Source organism: Phaethon lepturus, unplaced genomic scaffold (assembly GCF_000687285.1).
Source record: "Phaethon lepturus isolate BGI_N335 unplaced genomic scaffold, ASM68728v1 scaffold20040, whole genome shotgun sequence".
Taxonomy (NCBI): Eukaryota; Metazoa; Chordata; class Aves; order Phaethontiformes; family Phaethontidae; genus Phaethon; species Phaethon lepturus.
The window spans coordinates 1-20159 of record NW_010510042.1 but is presented as its reverse complement, the minus strand read 5'-3'; the positions used below and the strand labels follow the sequence as shown (position 1 = coordinate 20159).

The 20159-nt window shown below is 39.4% G+C and overlaps 1 protein-coding gene across 2 annotated transcripts in view; it reads right to left on the bottom strand.

Annotated features, from left to right (window-relative positions):
- The window catches only part of LOC104627468 (SEC14-like protein 1), a 39388-nt gene extending 20395 nt beyond the window's left edge, over positions 1–18993 (bottom strand). For both annotated transcript variants that reach the window (XM_010295749.1, XM_010295756.1), the window contains exon 1: positions 18931–18993. In XM_010295749.1, coding sequence (XP_010294051.1) covers positions 18931–18993 — 63 coding nt within the window. The remainder of the gene's footprint in view (positions 1–18930) is intronic.
- Positions 18994–20159: the final 1166 nt, after the last annotated feature.

Below are 20159 nucleotides of genomic sequence, written 5' to 3'. Positions count from 1 at the left end.
TTCTATGCTTAAAAGAAAAGAAGATCTGACAAAACTTGCAAGCAATTTTACATCATGCTGTTATTCCTCCAGTGGCTGAATCCTCCAAATAGAACTTCTAACCTGGTGAAACAAGTATAAATTTTAGTCACCATTCAGAAAATGAAGCATATTGAGTGTTTTCTTAAGAGCTTAATTACGTGAAACAGGCTGTTAAGATGTTTTATTTCTTTTTGATGTTTTCTGTTCAAAATTGCTAGAACAGTAACCTTCTAAGAGTAGCACAACAAGGCAAGGGCACCTCAAGAGATTGAGGCAGACTGCCTCAAGACCTGGCAATCGAATCTAGTCCACTGCATTTCGCGTGCCACATACAAACTTTAATTTCTGCCTGCAATGTCTGATGTACCCAAATGTTTGGGTACTAATCTGCAAGTGCACACCAACATTCACCATGCTTTCCTATCCACTGGAGTATGTGGAATTTCTGAATTATTCCTAAAGCCACAAGAAACAAGGGGCACTCAAGCAGGATGCTGCTCTAGCTTGACAGGCTGCATTCCAGCAGCTTGATCATTCCTGCGTATCACTGTATCGCCTTCCTCTCCCTGCATTAGGGCAGTGGAGATCAATAGGAAAAAACCACCGACTTATGGGAGGCCAACCAAGAGACTTCAAATTCTCGGCAGCTGCTTTTGGAAAGAAACAATTCTGGATTAACTCCCACAAATCAGCAAATACCTTCTCATCCCCCATATACTGCTGTTCACAGGTCTTCACCATTCTCTTTATAATACATACGTATGTTTAAAAATCATTATACTTCTGCTAAGAAGCATGTATATCAGTGCCAGTGTATCTCATGGATGTTAGTTCACATGTTAGTAATCAGCTCGGGGGTGTGTGTGAAAGCAAGCAGATGGTTTAGACCAGATATACCTCAAAAAGCTTTAGAAATATTTTTTTGGTACGGTAACATTCCCAGGCACCAGGAAAGGGGAATTGAATTGGACTGCAGCTTGGGAAACAAAAAACATCTTTAATATACAGGTTGTCAGCTTTTTGGAAAGGAACATTTCTCCAAAGCCAGTTCTGGAAGGACAAACGCTCCTCCAAAAGGAAACCTTCACTTCTACAAGCCAAACCCCTGCCACCATGCAAGCAGCACAGTTAAACTTTGCTTTTTTGCAGTTAACTTTCCCATCAGTACGGCTCCCCACAGCAGCCCTTGTGCAAAGTAGGCTTAAGTGGTTTTTTCTCCACTGTGTTTTTACTTTGTTAAATGTTCTCATTTGCAAAGAGAGAAGTTATTTTCTTATTGCTGGGAAACAAAAGCTGCTTGGCAGTGACTCAGTACTAAGAACTCTCTCTCGCTGGAAAAGACCAAGAAGGCTTTAGTTACACAAGACTACAAATGAGGCTTATGGGGAGTACAGGCAACCCACCCAGCATGAGACAGGCAGATTCAGACCTATGAATGAATGACTGTGTATCATATGAAACACAAAAATTTTCTATATGCTCATTTCTGGTCCTTGACAAATATGAGGTAGTTTAACCAACCTTATTTTTCGCCTGTGTGTAAATCTTGGCGCAGTCTATGCCATGACGGTATGACTAGTCAGATTTTCAAAGTACTGGGATGATGACCCACTGCACAACTGGTATTTGTAAAAGTGAATATTAGATGCAAGACGACCTTCCCTACTGCTTTTCTTAACATAGTAAAGAACATTATGACTTTATTTTAAAAGGGGAAAAATGAGTGTTCAAGCTTTCCATTGCAATTTCCATTGTTCCACTGCAACAAGTGTTTAAAAAAAAAAATCAAATTGGAGCTAGAACACAATATGCTACTCCAAAGCTTTTCCAGCAAGATTCACCAATGGTTAAACTGCTGCCTATCACAGCAAGATCAACAAACAAAATGTTTGCATAGCCACTTACCACTGAACTGGATTTAAGCAATGAGAAAGTACATCAGGAAATACCTTGTGTGGAAGCCCTTTGTCTGAATTAAAAATGATAATCCTTCAGCTGAATGAGAGCTACTTCAAAGACTTTAAGAATCACGACAAATTAAGCAGGCAGCGAGCATCCATTGAAAAGGAAGGCTCTGTGTTCCATCTTGTTTAGTTAAAAAAGGAAACCAAATTCCAACGCCCCACATTTGAACATACCTTCATTTTCATGCATTAATTTTGGAACAGTAAAAACTCCTCTTCCCTATGAAGAGCAGAATTTCACCGAAGAGAGGAAAATCCAGCCTTTACAAACGGAGCTGTACTTGAGAAGGGTGTGAATAGCAGAGAAGAACTGGCAGAACATTCACTCTGACAGCCATGCAGATGGCTCTGAGGGGACAGCTGCATCGTGTGCTGGAATGTATTCTGGCGAATCTCTTAAAATGAGAACTATCTGACATCCACCTGGCAAATGTGAGTAGCCCCTTACCCTAAACGACAGGCAAAGAATTGCACAACTCTCCCTTCTCCTCCCATCACTCTTTACTATGCTGGCAACTGCATCCTGGTCTTATTCTGCTTTGGCCCTCTCGTATCCTCCTTCCATTACAGTCCAAAAACATTTTACCCTGTTGTTGCACAAGTAACTCAGGAACAGGATATACTGTCTTCACCCTCCATTCCCTGGTACAAGATGAAATTTGGCCTCTTACGGACTAATGAGGACTATTAAGTATATCTAAGTATCTCCAAAAAATAAATAATCCTTCTATAAGTTATACAGAAAAATCAATAGGACAAGTCAGTATCAATAAGACAAGAATTCTGCTTCATTTTAGAAACTAAAAAGTTCTTGTTTACTGCACAAGTGTACAAAGTGTTACTGACCTAGGACTTTCTGATTAAATGATCATTAGTGTATTTAGAGTGTAATCCTACAGCACCGCAAACAGTTTGGTTTCATATAACCATTCCCCAAATGGCCCAACTGCTTCTGCTTTGCAGAAATACACCCCAGCTTTAAAGTTTCAAAACAATGGAGTTAGTCTAAAATTTTCAGAAAGGGGGCTGTTGAAGTTTTATATGATTATGCATCAAATCCTTGAACAACAATGGGGTTTTAGTTTTTGATATTTTAATTATTTTTTTATATAGACCACACAAATATGCATTATTATACAAATTATGAGACAAGTACTAACAAGAATCTACTCTACACAACTGAAGGTTAATTAATTTCTCAAAGAGTGAGAGAAGCACGCTTGAAAAGCGATCTCAGATGTTCTCCAGTGTGGTGAACGGAGCTTTCAGGTACAGTATGTGGAAAGAAAAATTGTCAGTAGTTCAAGAACTTACTGCAGCATGATATTCAGATTCTTATAATGCTGTATTAATGATATTGCACTGAAGTGGTGCCTGGGTCTACGTGTCTCTTATTCAGATGATCAAGGGCCCAACTAATTCAAGAGGGACTAACACACTGAACCAGTCATGACCATGTAGACATTATTGGATCCTGCACAGGTCTCGACGTATTCGCTCTGCTTCAAACACCCACAGGTGTTAAACAACCTGTGCTCCAAGTAGCCCATACAGCCCTAAAAACACTGAAGATCACTACAGAAACCATTTCATTAACATCACCAGGGCTTCACCTGATCTTGCTAGAGTACAAAGTCCTAAGATGACTTGCTGTTTACAGTATCCTTGACTCTAGAAAAGCATTTGAAGCCAGTCAAGCCAGTAAATTGACCTCTCAGCTCACCTCTCCTTTTGCGGAACGGAAATGAAATTCCTGAGAAATTCTCCAGGAAACCAGGAGCTGAGGGAAATAAAACCAGCTATAAGCAGAGGTGGGCAAGAAAACATCTCTTTCTCTGGAATTCACTAAAGCCGATAAATTCTTGCCTTTGCATGGAAGAAAAGTTTTTATTAGGGGTACAGAAGAGCATAATCCCTACTCTCCCTTGTCGTCTTTTGATGCTCATAGTTGTTTAAAGAGGTCCTCTTGATTTAATCAGGTTTCATAGAAAAGGGTTTCAGACCCTACACTGCTATGAATGACCCCCTTATACCTTGCAAACATCCACACAGAAAGAGGAAGGGAGGATGAGATTTATTCCAATACATTTAAATTCACCCTTTCGCTTAACTCTGTAAAGCCTTAGCTTTCAATACTTTGTATGAAGAGAGCAGGACTGTTCTGTCCATTTTTATATTTAACTGTATTAGAGGCCTGTAGTACTTTAAAGCTAAGGATCCAGTTATGCTTCTGGCACACTTCAAATATAGCCTACTCTTAGATGGTATGAACAGAGCAAATGAAAACCTGTCAAAGTAATCTTGTGGATGTCACCACAGAATAAACAATACATATTTATTCTATAAAATAGGTTAACGGGCCTGCCACATGCAAAGCAGGCACAGCAATTTGCTGCTCAAATCCTAGAAACAGAGAGAAAGCTTCTAACCTTCACATCCATTCTGCAAATTCCTGAAACAGAAAGCATCTGAAAGCAATGAGGACATTGCCCACAACCACTACAAAATAACCCAGTATACAGACTAAACTCAAATTCAATAAATAATTTGTACTGTTGTATGAAGAGCTTTGATTCAATAAATTTAAAATCTCTACGGAGTCGGGAAACAGCACAGAAACTATTCTTGTGCTTTAGCTCAAATTAAGTTATTCTAGCTGAGATCGTAACAGTTTAGAAACAATTTTTTGTTTGCTTCTGGATCACCATCACTCCAAACAGCACTTACCCCCAGTCACCCAAAACACATCGGAGATGTACACAGGGGAAGCAAAACAACCTTTCAGAATAGAGACTCTGTGGCTTTTGACAAGGAACAAAGCTCTATCACAGGCAACAGGAAGTATCAACGTGGCGTATCTCCACGCAGCTCCGTAGACACAGTCCAGGCTACTTCACACTTATTTAATCCCTTTGAAGTCTTCTGCAGTGTAAAAGGAACAGCTTCATGTTAAATTTCAGGCATAACAATAGTTCATACACACCACCAACCACAAAAATCAAGAACCACCACTGAAATGTTATTATGTATGAAACTCATATATATGAGTTTATGCTCAATAGCTTGCAGTTTGAGTGCTGCTTATACAATGCATCGCACACCACCCTGGGTTTCTGACAACGGGACCTTTCACATGTTAACACTGCTACAAAGCACCTTCAAGTGAATGTAATAGCACTAACACACAAATACTGGCATTTCCGTTCATCTCTTGAGCTCAGGCAGCATTTCCATGGTTACAGTGTTGATCACTATTGGCTTTAAGTACATTTCAAATATAGACCAAATGCATAGCTTGGCGTTTTAAACAGCCCTAATAAATGCCCTGCAGGCTAGTTCTTGTAAACTAACTTGGAGTCCCTCCGAGGTGTAACGCACTCACAAATACGCTGTAGTGCCACCCGAACACTTTGCAAGCATACTGCTCATTGTATCATCTGGGTCGTTTGTAAAAGCAGTCACTGAAACTGGACAGATCTTCAAGCAATCTCACCACAGCACCTGCACCGTATCCCAATACTTTGGTTTACCGAAGTTTTTATCTCTTAAAAATAAATTTCTCTTGTTTGTGCTTAAATCTCTTTCCTCTGAGACCACCATGCAAGGATAGCACGGACGGTCCTACTGAAATCAAAATATCCTTACTGCACAAAACATCGCCCCAAACCACGCGCACTTTGGGATATTACCTTAACCGTCAATCACAGGATACTGTTTGCAACAAGCACGCCGTTAGGTAGCTGTTGCAGAGAATGTTTTGGAGAAATTAATGTTAAGGATGCATCGACTAGATAGGATTATGCATTAGTATCACTTTCATTAACAGGATTTAGAACTAATTATCTTCTACTGCTACTAAAAGTTATAGAAGACATCAAACCCAACCTCAAGAAGATAGTAACAATTTCAGGGAAAAAAAATAATCCCTTTTCCTTGTAGTAATTTAAAAAGTTTACATACATCTCAGAGTTTTAGTTTACATTCTCTGTGAAGAAGATGTGAACCAAAGAAGTGCTTATTTTTCTACTAGCATACAAACCAGAAGTCAGAAGGATTTCACAGGCAGCTTATTGAAAGGTTGCTGTATTCAGATAGCACCTACAATTAAGTACCAGTAAAATTCTAAGCTTTTCCAAGGAAATACTTGATAATATATATTCATAAAGCATTCTTGACAAATTTGGTTTGCACTAAAAACACCAAAATGTTTGCTTCAGACTGCCCAAACCCAAAAGCAAGGTAGAGGATAGAAGAAAAAAAAAAAAAACAAAACAGGAGCAAGGAGTTACTGGGGGACCGGAAAGTCCGAAGTAAACTTCCTCTGTGCTGGAGCAGAAATTTGTAGGCCACAGAGCTAGTGAATCTCAGCTTCAGTATCCAGTGTTTTCAAGCATGAAAGTTACTTTAATATATTAATATTTCATTAAAATAATTGAGACCTTATAAATAAAGCAGGAGATTCAAAACAGGCTATGAAGCAATCTTCTAGATAAGTGAAATTTTACTGGTAATTCACTGTTGAGTTATGCAATTGTGGTAACCAACTTACCAGACCCAGCAAAGAGCCTCTGCTTTCCTGCACCAGAAGAAACAGCCAGACACAGAAACCTCTACTCTCATGCGGGATGTGACCAGTCAAGCCACCCACGTAGGCTCCTTCTATACAGATCACTACTTTATCCCCCTCGGTGTACCCTTCCTGCATGGACACCATTCAAGAGCTGGGCATTTTCATTTCAGATGAGTGGTCACACAGAAGCTTTGCTAGCAAAATCAGTGGCCCGACTGTTGCATACAGCTGCACGTAACGAAACTGGAAGGGGACTGGCTCTTAACCACCTACGAGCCATTTTGCTACATGCAGAGACACAATCTTCTTCCAGATAAAAACTAAACTCTTCAATGTCTTAATGCAACTTTATTCAAGCTTCTGGTGGTAAAGGTATACTGATTCAGCAGGCAAAACAGTTTGGGGATAAAGAACCTGACATGAAGACAAAGGCTAACATTCCATCTTTTATCTGTAAAAGATGATCTTTAATAACCACAGGCATGCCTCAACGGTACTTTAATTGGAAGAGTGGTTTCTTCAAAACAGATACAAGTAATTTGTGGTTTGCTTAAATAAATTTGCACAGCTGGAACTGTGTAATACTTGATTCTGGGAGCCTGAATGTCCATTTTCAGAGAACAAATGAATCGCCAGGGTGGGATTTGAGGAGAAAGTGGGTAGCCAGCATAAGAGTGTAAGAGTTGCTCCCACTTGCCTCCCAGACACTCACTAGAGGATCATTACTTCTTTTCTCCCGTTCAAGAACTCCAGAGAGCCCAAAAGAGCCCAAGACATAGTGCCACTCCACTAAAGAGTGAGCGAGGCTAACTTCAATTGCAGCCTCCGCACAATCTTGAGACATGAATCTCTAAAACAAGAAGCTAAAATAGAGAAGTGGGCAAGTACCACTTCTTCCTCAAGAAAAAAAGATTAAGGACAGAAAACCCAAACATGCTGAATATAAGTAAAATAATTTTCATCTTCCTTTCCTTTGGAGTAAGCTGGGAAAGCCCATCACTTAGGTTAGGCTGGCTTGCAAGTGGAAGACCAGTATCAAATTTCTGGTTAGAAAAAAAAATAGCTAACATTATTCTGGTCTAGGTTGAAGGTGGAACATCGACAGACTTTATAGCCATGCTGCTGTAAGGTGCTCTTCAGCATACACAGGCCATAGCTTACTTAGTGGGGGCAATAGCAATATCAGATTGACTTGCAATTTCACTTTAACTTGTTTATATTAAATGCATGTGCAAAACTATTCTACAGAAAAAAATGGGTGTTTGCTCTGCCCATGTTCCAAGCAAGACAAGTGGAATCGGTTCTGTCCCACAAGCCACGTAGCTCTGAGCACACCACTTTGTTTGGCAGAATGTGCCCTGCAATTAGAGTCAACTTCAGTAGTTTCCAGGATAGGAAGCTTGGTTTCTGACCCCCATTGCACAGGACATGACTGTTTTCGCTCAAGGTTAAAGTACTACGGAGAAGAGACTGACCTCCAAAAAAGCATCACAGTAAAGGTTGGCAACAGACCAGTGAAAGCTGAAATGCTTGGAGACCGACATGATTACTGGGGAATGTGAGCTATTCTCAAGCACTTCCTATTTCTCTGCAACAATGGCAATATATAAACCTTTACGTAACACAGGAACATATCTTTCTTTGAAATTTTTAAGATACACACATTAAAATGACTGTAAACCTTTAAGCTCGTCTTACCATTGCTTGTAAATAACCATTTACTTGTCTTACAGAACAATGACAACTATATTCTGCATTGCTAACAGGCATCTTGCAAATGCACATCATACTGTCACACTGAAAGCAGAATTTGGTACTTAGCTTCCCCTTTCCCTTCCAGTTAACAAAACTGCATGTCTGGTTCCTCTGCAGTCAGTTTTACTTTAAAATTCAGCTGCAATCCCACTGTGTCCACTGAGGAGCTATTTTTGGAACAGTCAAATATTCCTTACCGCTCTATTGCTCCATGCTTAAGTCTCACTTTTACAAGTCCTACAATTGGTATTCGTCACTTTTTGGTCTTAAAAATCACAGACACCTTCAATAAGCAGGTCTGTTAAAACATGTTTAACATCTGGAATATGTTATGGTATTTTAAATAAAACTATTACCGTGTAGACAAAATCTGGTTTATGAGTGGGGGAAGAAAGGATGACTACAGCATCGCTACAGTATGGACTCAGAACTCCTCACTAAACCATTATCTGAGAGGTTAAAGACTTGTATTGCCACAAAGAACAAAGTCTCCTGATCTCCATCCAGATCAACACCCCCACCGCATGAAGGTTCAGTGAAACAGGTTTGACTTCATTGTCTGAGACTGCACCCACCAGGTTTTTAATTTGGCCCAGAGGCAACTGGCCTCTAAGCACTGCAAGAGCGATTTCATCCTACCAAGCATATAATCAGTACAGTAAAGAAAGCTTTGCCAAAAGGGCAGAATTCAAGATAAGCAGTGTAGCTCAATCATAAAGGTCTCGGTTTGGCTTTTGGACCAGCAAAATATCAGCTGCCAGGTAGAGAACAGCTGCGCTCTATTAAGCAAACCAATTGAAATTTATTAAGTACATCAATTAAGTCTTGACCATTCACTAATGCCAGTGGCATGCCATCAAAACACAGCATGACAGGGTCTGCAGCTTGCAGACACTTTACTCTTAAGCTAGAAAGTTAAATGCAACATTTAAAAAGAATCTTAACCTTACACACATGCCTGATATATCACGAGATGCCCGGATGGTGGAAGAGCAACAGCACAGAACAGTGGTTCCTCATATGGAATCATAAATTATTAAACAGACTAAGACTCATCACCATGAAAAAAAAAAACAAAACTAAAAACTGGGGGAGATACCTTACAGATCTAGCAGGGCAAGCAGCACAAAGAATGTGAGTAGGGTTTTATTGCCTCTTCCAACACAAGGAGCAGGTGCCGTGAAGCTGAGTGAGCAGGAGCCAGGCCCTAGATAAAGGACACATCTCTTGACAGAGCGTGTCATGAAGCACAAACTCCTGCTGGAGGGTGTCACGATGGAGTTCACTTGGCTCCAGAAAGGAACTGGGCAGGCAGAAGAATGAAACCACATGCGGTGCTATTACAGACAACGGGCACATTCTGGACCAGAAGGGCTGTCAAGACACTTCGCTGTAGGATGAAAGCGTATCTCGAGAGTGTTACCATATGTTTATATCATTCTTACCCTCTTCCCTCGAGGCAGACACTGCCCTTGGCCATTGCCAGATACGTAGCACGCTAGCCAGATAGGCCTTATGGTACAATCCAGTACTGTGGCTCTCATTAAGAGACAGAACACAGTCCCTTTCCCCACATCCAAACATATCATTAAGATATCAACAACCAGGTAATACCACTGCTAGATGCATCATTGGCACGTTAAGGTGGTACAACAACTGCACCCCTGAATCTACTCGCCAGTAAAATACAAACAGAAAGATACCACCTAGCCTCAAAAGACAAGACAATTAAAGAACAGTACAGACTTCTTCGATTCTTTTCTAAAAAGCAGTTAAAATCAGAGATTACAGACCACCAGTTCTTTGTCCTTACCCTCCTTTATAGCAAAGAAAGGCAGGCAAACAAAAGCAAGAATCAGTTTAGTCAACACAGAACAAACAAGTGAAATTGCTTTAAATTCTGTTCATTACAACATCAGTGGCCGCACCATGCAGACCATGAAACACTTAACAGAAATAAGTAATTTCATAGGACCATGAATTCAGTAATGAAGAATTTATCCACAGGCCAATGAATTGCACCGCAAAGAGAGTTTCGCAAATTAAATAGTGTAATTTACACACTGAATGAAATAGCCAGAAAAACGTCCTCTGGAATGGATTCCAGTGACTGATGTTCCTGAAATGGACTTAATGTCTATGGCATTCACATTTTACACTAAATGAAGAGACAGAATGCACTCGAGAAAGGATGCTCTCATCGGGGAAAGTAACTGTTCCCCTCCGGTTGTGGCTTAAATATAAATGACACATCGCCATCCTGACCATCACCAGAGAAATATTCTTTTTCACAAAATGAGATCTATTATCAAAGCAATACGATATAGTATTACAGCAGCAGTAGGCAAGGCAGAAAACATTTCAGCCTCTCTGTGACTGACAACCAAGAGGCTTGCAATGTAGTTTTCAACTGTTACACACATTGATCTGCATATATTCCAAAAAACACCTATACTGATGTAATTTATATTCTCAAAACTTGAGAATAAAACCAGTTATAATTACACAACAAGTAATCCAAAATGTACATAGCCCTATAGATTTAGATATTAAACTTCGTAAATCTGACCAGGACAAAATTTTGACATGCTGATTTAAGAGTACCCAAACATACATAATTAAGAATTAAAGAAGTTTTAAAAAAAATATAATACAAAAGGGTAGCTTCTCTTTGCTCCCTCCCACGTTCCCTCTGCTGTCAGAGTTAAAGCTGTTAAGTTCCAAAAACCTGTGATATTTTTATTTTCAAATTTACTCATATATAGTCCCCACACCTCATTATCATAAAGTAAAACCGAAGAGGAATCCAAGACAGAAAATGTTCAAATCTGAAGTTTCATACATAAATACAAAGCAAGAAATGCAACCAGTCAGCTCGCATGCTGCCCCATTAGATCATACAAAATACCACTTTTAGGGGTTTTTTTAATTTTCATTTTTCTAAGGTAAGGCCAGATTCCCCTTTATGCCAAAGCAACTCGGAGAACCCACAGCTCCAAGCCATTAAGCACAATTTGCAAATACTTCGCACTGCTAAAGAATACCAGGCCTGAAGACTGCTGAATCAAGTTTCTTACGGCCCCTTCCCTCACTGTTACAAAACAGGCTTCAGCATTTTTCAAACTGCAGATCCCTAATTATTTCCCCATGGAATCAAGGGCTCCCGCAGCGCAACATGCACTGACACATGCCCCGCTGACTTGCGCTTTCCTGCTCGTGGCCAGCTGCCATCAGCTCGCTAACAGTGCGGGGGGGACGAGCACCTGCCCCCCCAGAGGTGCTCATCAGCCCTGAGCGAGCCTGGTGGGGAAATCGGGCTGACAAGGCATTGCTTTTCCTCTTCTCCAGCTTTTGACCAGCCTGTCTTCCTAAACTGGCTTGCTGATGAACGTGTCTTTGGAAGAAAGCATCGAGAGCAAGCTGGGAACACCAACTTCGCTATAATGGGAAACCACATATTCAGTTATGTTTCTCTGACCCTTAGAAGAGAGTGCCCATGAACCACAAGCTGAAAACCTCTGTGGAAATCCGTATTACTTGAGCAAAAGCAATGCAGAGTAAAAGCCAGAACCTTGGGACCTGATCTCAAATTTTGATGGCTTATTGCTTGCTCGCACTCTTTTGGCAACGCTGCCCCAGGCTGCAGTGGAGCCCAGATGATGCCAGCCAGTCCTTCCAACACAGGCTTTCCAGCCACGTTGCCACCATCATCTTCCACCAGCATGAGCTCCTGGCACGACTCTCACCTCAAACATCACCGACTGATTACAAGTGAAACAAGCTGCATGAGAACTGACTGTGAGAAAGCAGAGTTATTAAATTACGCGTAATAGGCCCTACTTAACATTTTACCTGAGCTGCTAACCTGACCTGTCTTAACTGTATCACAAAAATGAGATAAAAAGAGTTAATAATTCAGTTTAACAGCCTAGTGCCTCATTTAGAATATATACACAGTAATTTTAAACTACATGAAAAATTGGAAGACAAATTCACTTGGGAGGAAAGAAAATAGACCGTTTAAGACTAACCTGTAATTAATTTTAACTTGAGCTAATTAACAGATTTCCTTGCAAATTCCCGGAAGATTCATTCTATATTCAGAATGCAACAGTTTTAAGATTACATCGCCACCCTCCTTCCAGAAACATACTGAATTCAAACTAAGTGCAAAGCAAACCCAATCTAGGTTACGAAAACCACAATGAATACCCCTCGATTCCGTGTTCCAAAATCTGGACTCTGACTGAATGTGCTTCACAGCAAGTCCTCAGGGGTTGCTTCCAATCCCTCAGGCTCTCCTTCTACTCCTCTTTCGTGGTGTGCTTGTTTCCCAAAAGCATTACAGCAGAACATCTGAGCTGCTCAACAGCAGTAAGAGCTCCACAGGAACAGGAGGCACAGATTCTCAAGCTGGAGGTACACGTAACTGGCCATACCATACAGAAACGCCTCATTCTACGTCTGCAGCCAACATCTCTGATCTCTAAGCAACCTCTGGCTCCTCACTGGACACATTTTTAGAATGAACAACAAAAAAAAAATAGACCATATCTCTTTCCCATGGGGTTTTGAAGGCTTTACACGTGCTTCTTAATGGCTAACCACACGTTAAATTATGATCATGAAAAATGCTTTTTCCAGATCGTAACTGTAGCATCACGGGTGTCTAGGACTCCGCAGAATGTGTTAACCACTTCCTTTCTGCCAGGTTCCCATGTGATTAACTTGGAGATTTTTAACTCGGAGGCAACAGTCACTTGTCTGATCAACAGATCCTAGAGCAGCACTTCACACCAGTCTCAGCGCTAAAACACCTGCAAAAGGTGAAAAGCGTGGAGTGCTTTCAGAACAAAGGAACGAGAACTGTTCTGATACATATTTTTCTTCTATTGACACCTTTCAGTTTTGACAGCACTGGTGTTTTAGCTTTTAAAGTGTAAAAGACCCGTTAAAAAAAAGCCTGACTAAAAGCATTTGGTGAACAAGAGAACTGTAGCTGTCAGCTACAGTCAGGTCATGTGTTTGCCCACAAAAAACAGGAAACAGCTAGCCATGGAAATATCTAAGCAGGCGATGAAACAACACATAAATTGCACAGTAAGCAGGCTGCTAAGTCAATATTTTTCCCTACTGCTCTACTTAACTCTTACATTTGTTAACCACGGCTCATTCCAAATAAGTGGCCAAAAATTCATTCGTTCTTACAACGTGCACTAACACTAGACACCATCAACAACGACATAAAACAGCAGTTAAACTGCAGACACTTAATATAAAATGAGAAAATCCATACAAGGCACTGTTCCACCACAGTTTTACCAACGCATTTCCAACAGTAAATAAGCCTGAGTTTTCAACAAAGACAGGAAGCAAGTAGAGGAGAGTCTGGGAACCGTACAACACGGGAACACCGCTGAGTGGTTTCAGGAGCCGACACTCAGTTTTGCTCCCTTCCCCAGGCTTGAAGTATCCAAGACAAATCCTCAAGAAGGTGCACCGCAGCAGGGGAATAAATGACTCCTCTATACATTTGAAGCCTACTTTGTGCCTTCAAAAGCACTTGGAGAATGGCTTCCTTTTTCTCATCGGCCTCTCAGCCCCTCTTCACATGGTATGGAATGCATTTTTCCCAAGAAAAAGAAAATGAGACTAGAAGGAATAAAAATTGTAGGGATTTATGAGCAGGTGTGGCACTTGATACATTTGTTTTTTAAATGACATTTTAAAGTAATAACCTTTAAAATTAAAAGATTATGTACTGCCTGATCAGGAAACTCATTACAATCTAGATCAAGGGATTATACTTTGATTTGTCTATCTGAAAAAACAGGTAATTTTTTTCTAATCTATTCTATCATTGAAGCGTATTTATGCCACCTACAATCTTATTACTTTCCTGTAATTTTGGCATACTTTAATAATGGAGATTTACCTTAAACACTGTTGGGTTTTTTTCAGATCTATAAAACCAAAGAAAATCAGCCTGTTGTCAGCAGCAAATCTGAACCAGTGAAATCATAATAGAATTGAAAGGGCACTACACATTATACTTAAGATTCATGCTTTAGCAGCTTTAGATACTCTATCAGAACAAAGGAAAAACATGAGACCATTTTTTGCCCCCCCCCCCAAAGGATTTTGCTGAGAATATGTAGTTTGGAAGGAAGTAGTTTTCAGCCTCAAGGCAGTACAAAATTAATTGCTATTTTGATTTTAAAATAAAAAACAAATGCATTATTTCCACAACTGTAAGCTGCTGACATTGATGACTAATTTACCTACAGACTTCTCTCCATTGTTTGGCACCAGTGGAAGCTGACAAATGCTAGGAACTTTAACAAAGTGGAAATATTATTTTAGGTATTCGAAAGACTGCAAAATACTTTTGAAAGTCTGTCTTCTGTCACAGGCAGATTTGAAAAATCTTAGTTTTCACAAAGCCAGAAGTTCTTAAAATCTATGTTAATTTGACTAAACATAACAGGACAGGTTTAGAGCACACTTGCTGTGTTCAGTCATGTTACTATTCATATTTATTTCTGAAACTAAGTAATTTGTGTCTGTAAATAGGACATTTTCTAAATGGGCTGAAGAGCAATATATTTTCCACTGAGCTTCCAGAAACTAAAAAAAACTCCCACAAAATGAAACAAAAAAACAACCCTCTGGTCAATGGTTCAATTCAACATGGTTCTTTCAAAAACCTTACTTATTTTCCATTTGCATGAATTCGACCCTTGGAATGCCATAGTAGCTGATGATTCATTATTTAAATTTGCCTTGGAAATTAAACTCAAGGGGAATTATCTAATGCATGTCAGACTGAAAAGGAGCTGTGAATCTCCAAAGTTAATTTTAGCCTCATATGAAGAAAGCTTCAAGATTCAAGTTCTTAACTGCCTTTTAACATTAAGAACTACTTAGTCAGCAAAGTCCCTCTGTTACTTTAAATGCAAACCTCTAAGCCAATATAAAAAATTGAATCTATAATCTTTAAAAGTTTTATAAAAGCAGCTTCGCATTTTTTTCTCCAATATATTTAACCTTGGTAACTTGACAAGTGAGTCTAAGTAAGCAGTCGTTTTTCCACATTTCAGCTGCTTCCAGCATTACGTAAACTTCAACATGAATAGGAGGAAAAATGAGGCAAGATTCTATTCAGGCTGATCAACAGCTGTGCAAGTTGGTAGGTTTTTGTTAACATATAGATACACATACATACAAAGAGTTCTTAAGAAGTTGATTATGACAGATATGCCACAGAGCGGCCAAAAGCCATCACGTCAGCATTGGTAACCATTTGGTGAAGTCACATTGCCTCTGTTAGGCATGTCAGACTAAAATGTGATAATTTCTAGCCTATGATTCTTGAATCTTTTCAAGTTCAGGAGCTTTAATTAAAAAGATTTCATTAAAAATTTCATTAAAAATCTGCATTCAGTACTTACTGTTTCCAAAGCAACTTGGATATTATCTGGAACCACACAATTGACCGGTAAAAGGGAATCTTCAAGGGAAATAGCTCATATCAGATTTTACATAGCTTGCCTTTATCATTAAAGGAAGGTAAGAAGCATACAGCAATGGATCTCCCAACTTGCTACCTGCAACAGTACTTCACCAGTCCTCTCACAGACTGCAGAGATAAGGGGTTATGCCCCGAAGTATACTGTCACAGAGAAACATCAGGGTTCAACAGGTGATTTTTTGGATTTCAGTGGAGGAGCATAAGAGAAACTTATTTTCAACACCAATTCAACTTACTAAGAAAAAGAATTTTCACTGCATCTATTTTGAAAGTCTTTATATCATAACTCTGCAAAACACTTGTCATGTCACTCTTGGTTTAGATCAAAGTGAAATTAAATCTAGGTTTTTGTCTTAATATAACTGCACTCATCCTTCACAGAGAGAACAAAGTTCTCTCAAAACACACTACAGCAGCATGAATGGAATGCTGATTGTACTTTATTCTCCCTCAAGTACCTCTCTGAAACCCAGGAAAGGAAAAGTGGGCAAATAGGAAGTTTGTAGTGTAAATGACCCATTCTGCAAGTGGCATTCACTTGGTTGCTTAGAGGAATCAGCATAAAACTCTTCTTTTCCACATCTGAAAGCTAAATATTAGTTTGAGTTAATGAGCTCTAATTTGTAGTTGGAACACGTATCATCCAGGAAATCTTTACAGTCCACATGGGCTTCACTGACGCTGGGAATCTTCATTACTACTCTACAGAATGAATCAGTTCTTCGGTTCCATCAACCTCTCAGGGAATGGAGGACAATACTCCAAATACAATTTTTAAAAGTATTCAGCACCAAGCTAGAAACAGTGGGTTTTGTTAGACAACTCAGCATAAAGAACACTGCTGCACACTGACCAAAGGTTTCTTTGAGAGGCTTCTTACTGACAGCGGAGCATCTCTGGCATGTGGGTTTAAACCTCTGTTTGAGGACACGTTCTCTCAAAGGTTGGGTGCATATGAAAGAGAGGGACAGAGAAAAAACTCAAACATAAGAAACATATTATTAAAGGTGACTTAAATTCAAGCTTGGTACATACCACGATGTGTTCCTCATTTCAGAAGAGCTGCTGATACAGTTAAAATAACATTATAGCACTTTTTTTGTTGAGAATATGCAACATAGTACTTCCACTTTAGTGAGCACAACATTTCACAGGAATATTCCTTCCAGAAATGCTTCATCAACTTATGCAATCACTATTCAACCAAGGGAAAACAGTAAGAAAAGGCATGAAACTATCATATGCTGTTTATATTCTTTAAAGAATTTGGCTCATGGAGGCACTGCTCTACATACTTCAGAAAACGCATGACCAGTTTTGATAGATCACCACCAGGAATTTTACATGTTTTGAAAACCAATAACATAACTTGGACTGAACAAGTCCAAGTGATAGCTCACTGTCCTGACATAGACGAAATAAGTCATACGTATTATCGCTAATCTAAACTTCTAGTCTCAGAAAGCATCCTGCTCAGCTGACTGTTTCTTTTTATAAACATTCTTCTCCTCTTAGGTCACTGTTTTAATTTTTCAACTATTGTCTTCTGCTGGTTGCATATGTAGTAAGCCTCTTTCTTTCCACACAACAAAAATAAACTTTAGTGTAAGAAAAGACTTAATATTTGTTAAAGATTATACTTCAAATGTTATCCCCAAGCTACAGAACAGTTCGAGAACTCAAAGATAGTATTAATAGTCAGAAGTGTTTCTAATTACACCAAATAAAGCAGTGTGAAAAATCCTGATGTAAGCATTTTAACTCAAAATATCCTTGAAGTAGTAACTTAAAAGAGGAATTTTTGCCTTCAATTCAACAGCAAGGTAAAGATTCATCAGTTCAGCAAACAGCCAGAGAATTTTGTCCATGAAACTCATTTTTGTTGACGGATGTAAGAACAAGAACCAGTATACTTCACTGAAGGCCAAAGTTACACACATAATCAAATTTAGATTAGAAACCATCTGAAGCTTAGCTGTCAGTAAGTGTAGTAAGGTCCTAAAAGATCTTCAACATAACAGTGTCAGATTCTTCACCATTCAGAAATAACCACTCTGCCCTGAAGTGTTTGCAAGAGCAAGACCTGCATGTGTAATACTGGAACCAGGTTCAGGAATAAGATAAAGAGAAACTGAACTATTCCCCTTGGAGTGATCTAATTCTTTTTTTGCCCTGTGACTGCTAAGGATCACTTCTGCAAGGAACTCTGCACTCCAAACCATGTGATCTATCTAAATATTTACACTATGAACACTATTAAAACTCTCCTCTGAAGCCATTAAACATTAAGTCTTTTCAGCAAGTGAAACAAAACAATTACTATCATTTAACTTTAACTGTTTTTATCAGGTAGAAGCTGACCTGACAGCTCTCCTCAGGTGCTCTTTGTAACTCATGAGAGCCACACAGCTGTGTTTTTGGCTGAATATACTTAAAATACCAAATACCTACTTCCCTTCTGTTTTCTAAAATAAAAAAAGGGGGAGGGGGAAGAGAGAAAGAAGAGGGGACCTGATTAGGATTTTCTTTTTTTTTTCATTACTATTTGTAACATTAACACACAAATTAGCAACCGTGCACCCAAGAGGCTTTCTGTTCATCTCTCTGGCCTCCACAGCAATCGGGTTTTTTTCCTCTCCCCTCAAAGTATTACCAATACTCACAAGTGCTTTCTCCTTTCTTGTTCAGCCTTATCCTTGCTGTTGTGGCTGGCTCTGTGCTTTCTAGTCCTGTAAGCTCTATACTGATGAAGATGTAACCACAGCAATCTTTTAATCAATGTATTTGACACTTTCTCCCATGCTAGAATAGATTGCTCCCAGTAATCAACTGGGAAGTACACTTTAAGCCCACTTTTGCTCTAACTTTAAAAGAAATCTGTGAACTATATCTAAACTTCGGGAGAAAAACAGACTACATTATGGAAAAAAAATACTCAGGGTAGAAGAGAAACCACCAAAACACATACCTCTCGTATTCTGCATATCATTTCAGATTTGTATAAAATATACAGTACCTATCAAATAGTAACTACTTAGCAATACAAGGAACTGTCAAGGAAGAAAATTACAGCGAAAATTAATACTTACAGCCATAATTAACTCAAAAGGGTGTTTATACACCCGTACGGGGGATTGATACTTCTGCACCATAGCTGCAGTTAGTAAGATCAACTCAAACCTGAAAAAGAAATTTTTAAAACCATCTGTCAAATGTAGCAAGCCATTTTCAATCTTCTCTTACAATTATTCTGTGCCTGATACCATGCTAACAATGCTACAGGAAATCCTTCACAACTCCTTGATGACTTTTTTTGGGGGGGGAAGCAGCAATGGCACCCTGAAAAGCTATGTCTATTTTTGTCAGAAATGACTTATCATTTCTTCCAAAGACAACACAAAATTAGCACATTTTCACTCCAGTTTTAGCAACAAATCTTCCAACACACTTTATGACTCTTCATCAGGATTGTGAGACTTCCTGTGCTGCTGCTGACAACCAAACATTGACACATAACAGCTAAAGGCAGAAAAGCACTGCCCTGTCCCCCAGCACAGTAAGTGGGCTGTGTTGCTTATAGGTCATTCTGAATTGGGCTGGTTAGGGAGAGAGGGGAGAAACAAAAAAGAAGGTTAAAAAATATACCAAGTGTTAAAAACCCTTGTTTTCAGAAAGAAAGAAAAAAATGGATCGCTACAGTATACTGATAAGGGATTCCTTCATCATTTCCAAATCAAATTAATTAAGATTTTTAAGACATAGATGGTGAGAAAAACTACAAACATTCCAATATAAAGCCAGAAAAAAAATCACTAGGAAAACGGACAGGAACTATTCCAATGGCTTTGTGCCTGCTTTCCCCAGCAAACTGTTCGACCCCAACTCTCTTGAATGCAATTACATTTATCGAAAAAAATACAGGCAGTAGCACTTGCAGACAAAACCACGGGGCGTTAGCCAGACTCATTTTAGCAAGAAATTGTTTTATTACAGTAAGTCGGTTTTATTTTTCGATCTGCTCTCACGTTATCTAAAAGTGCTTCTGGAAAGCGGTACCAGCTCCGGACTACGCCAGACGGGCACCGCAGCTTCTCAGGCAGGAGAAGCAGCCAGCAATAAATTCTAAAGCCAAAAAAAGGTCCGCCCGACATCCTCTTCAGGAGTGGAATTTACCCGTGACTACCCCGCATTTAAAAAAAAAACGAAAAACCACAACACCAAAACCACCCGAATCAGCAAAAGACGCCGAAAGCCCTCTCTGCTCCTTGGACAGAAAGAGTTACACAACAAAGAAACTCAACGCTCCTCTTCGCCGCTC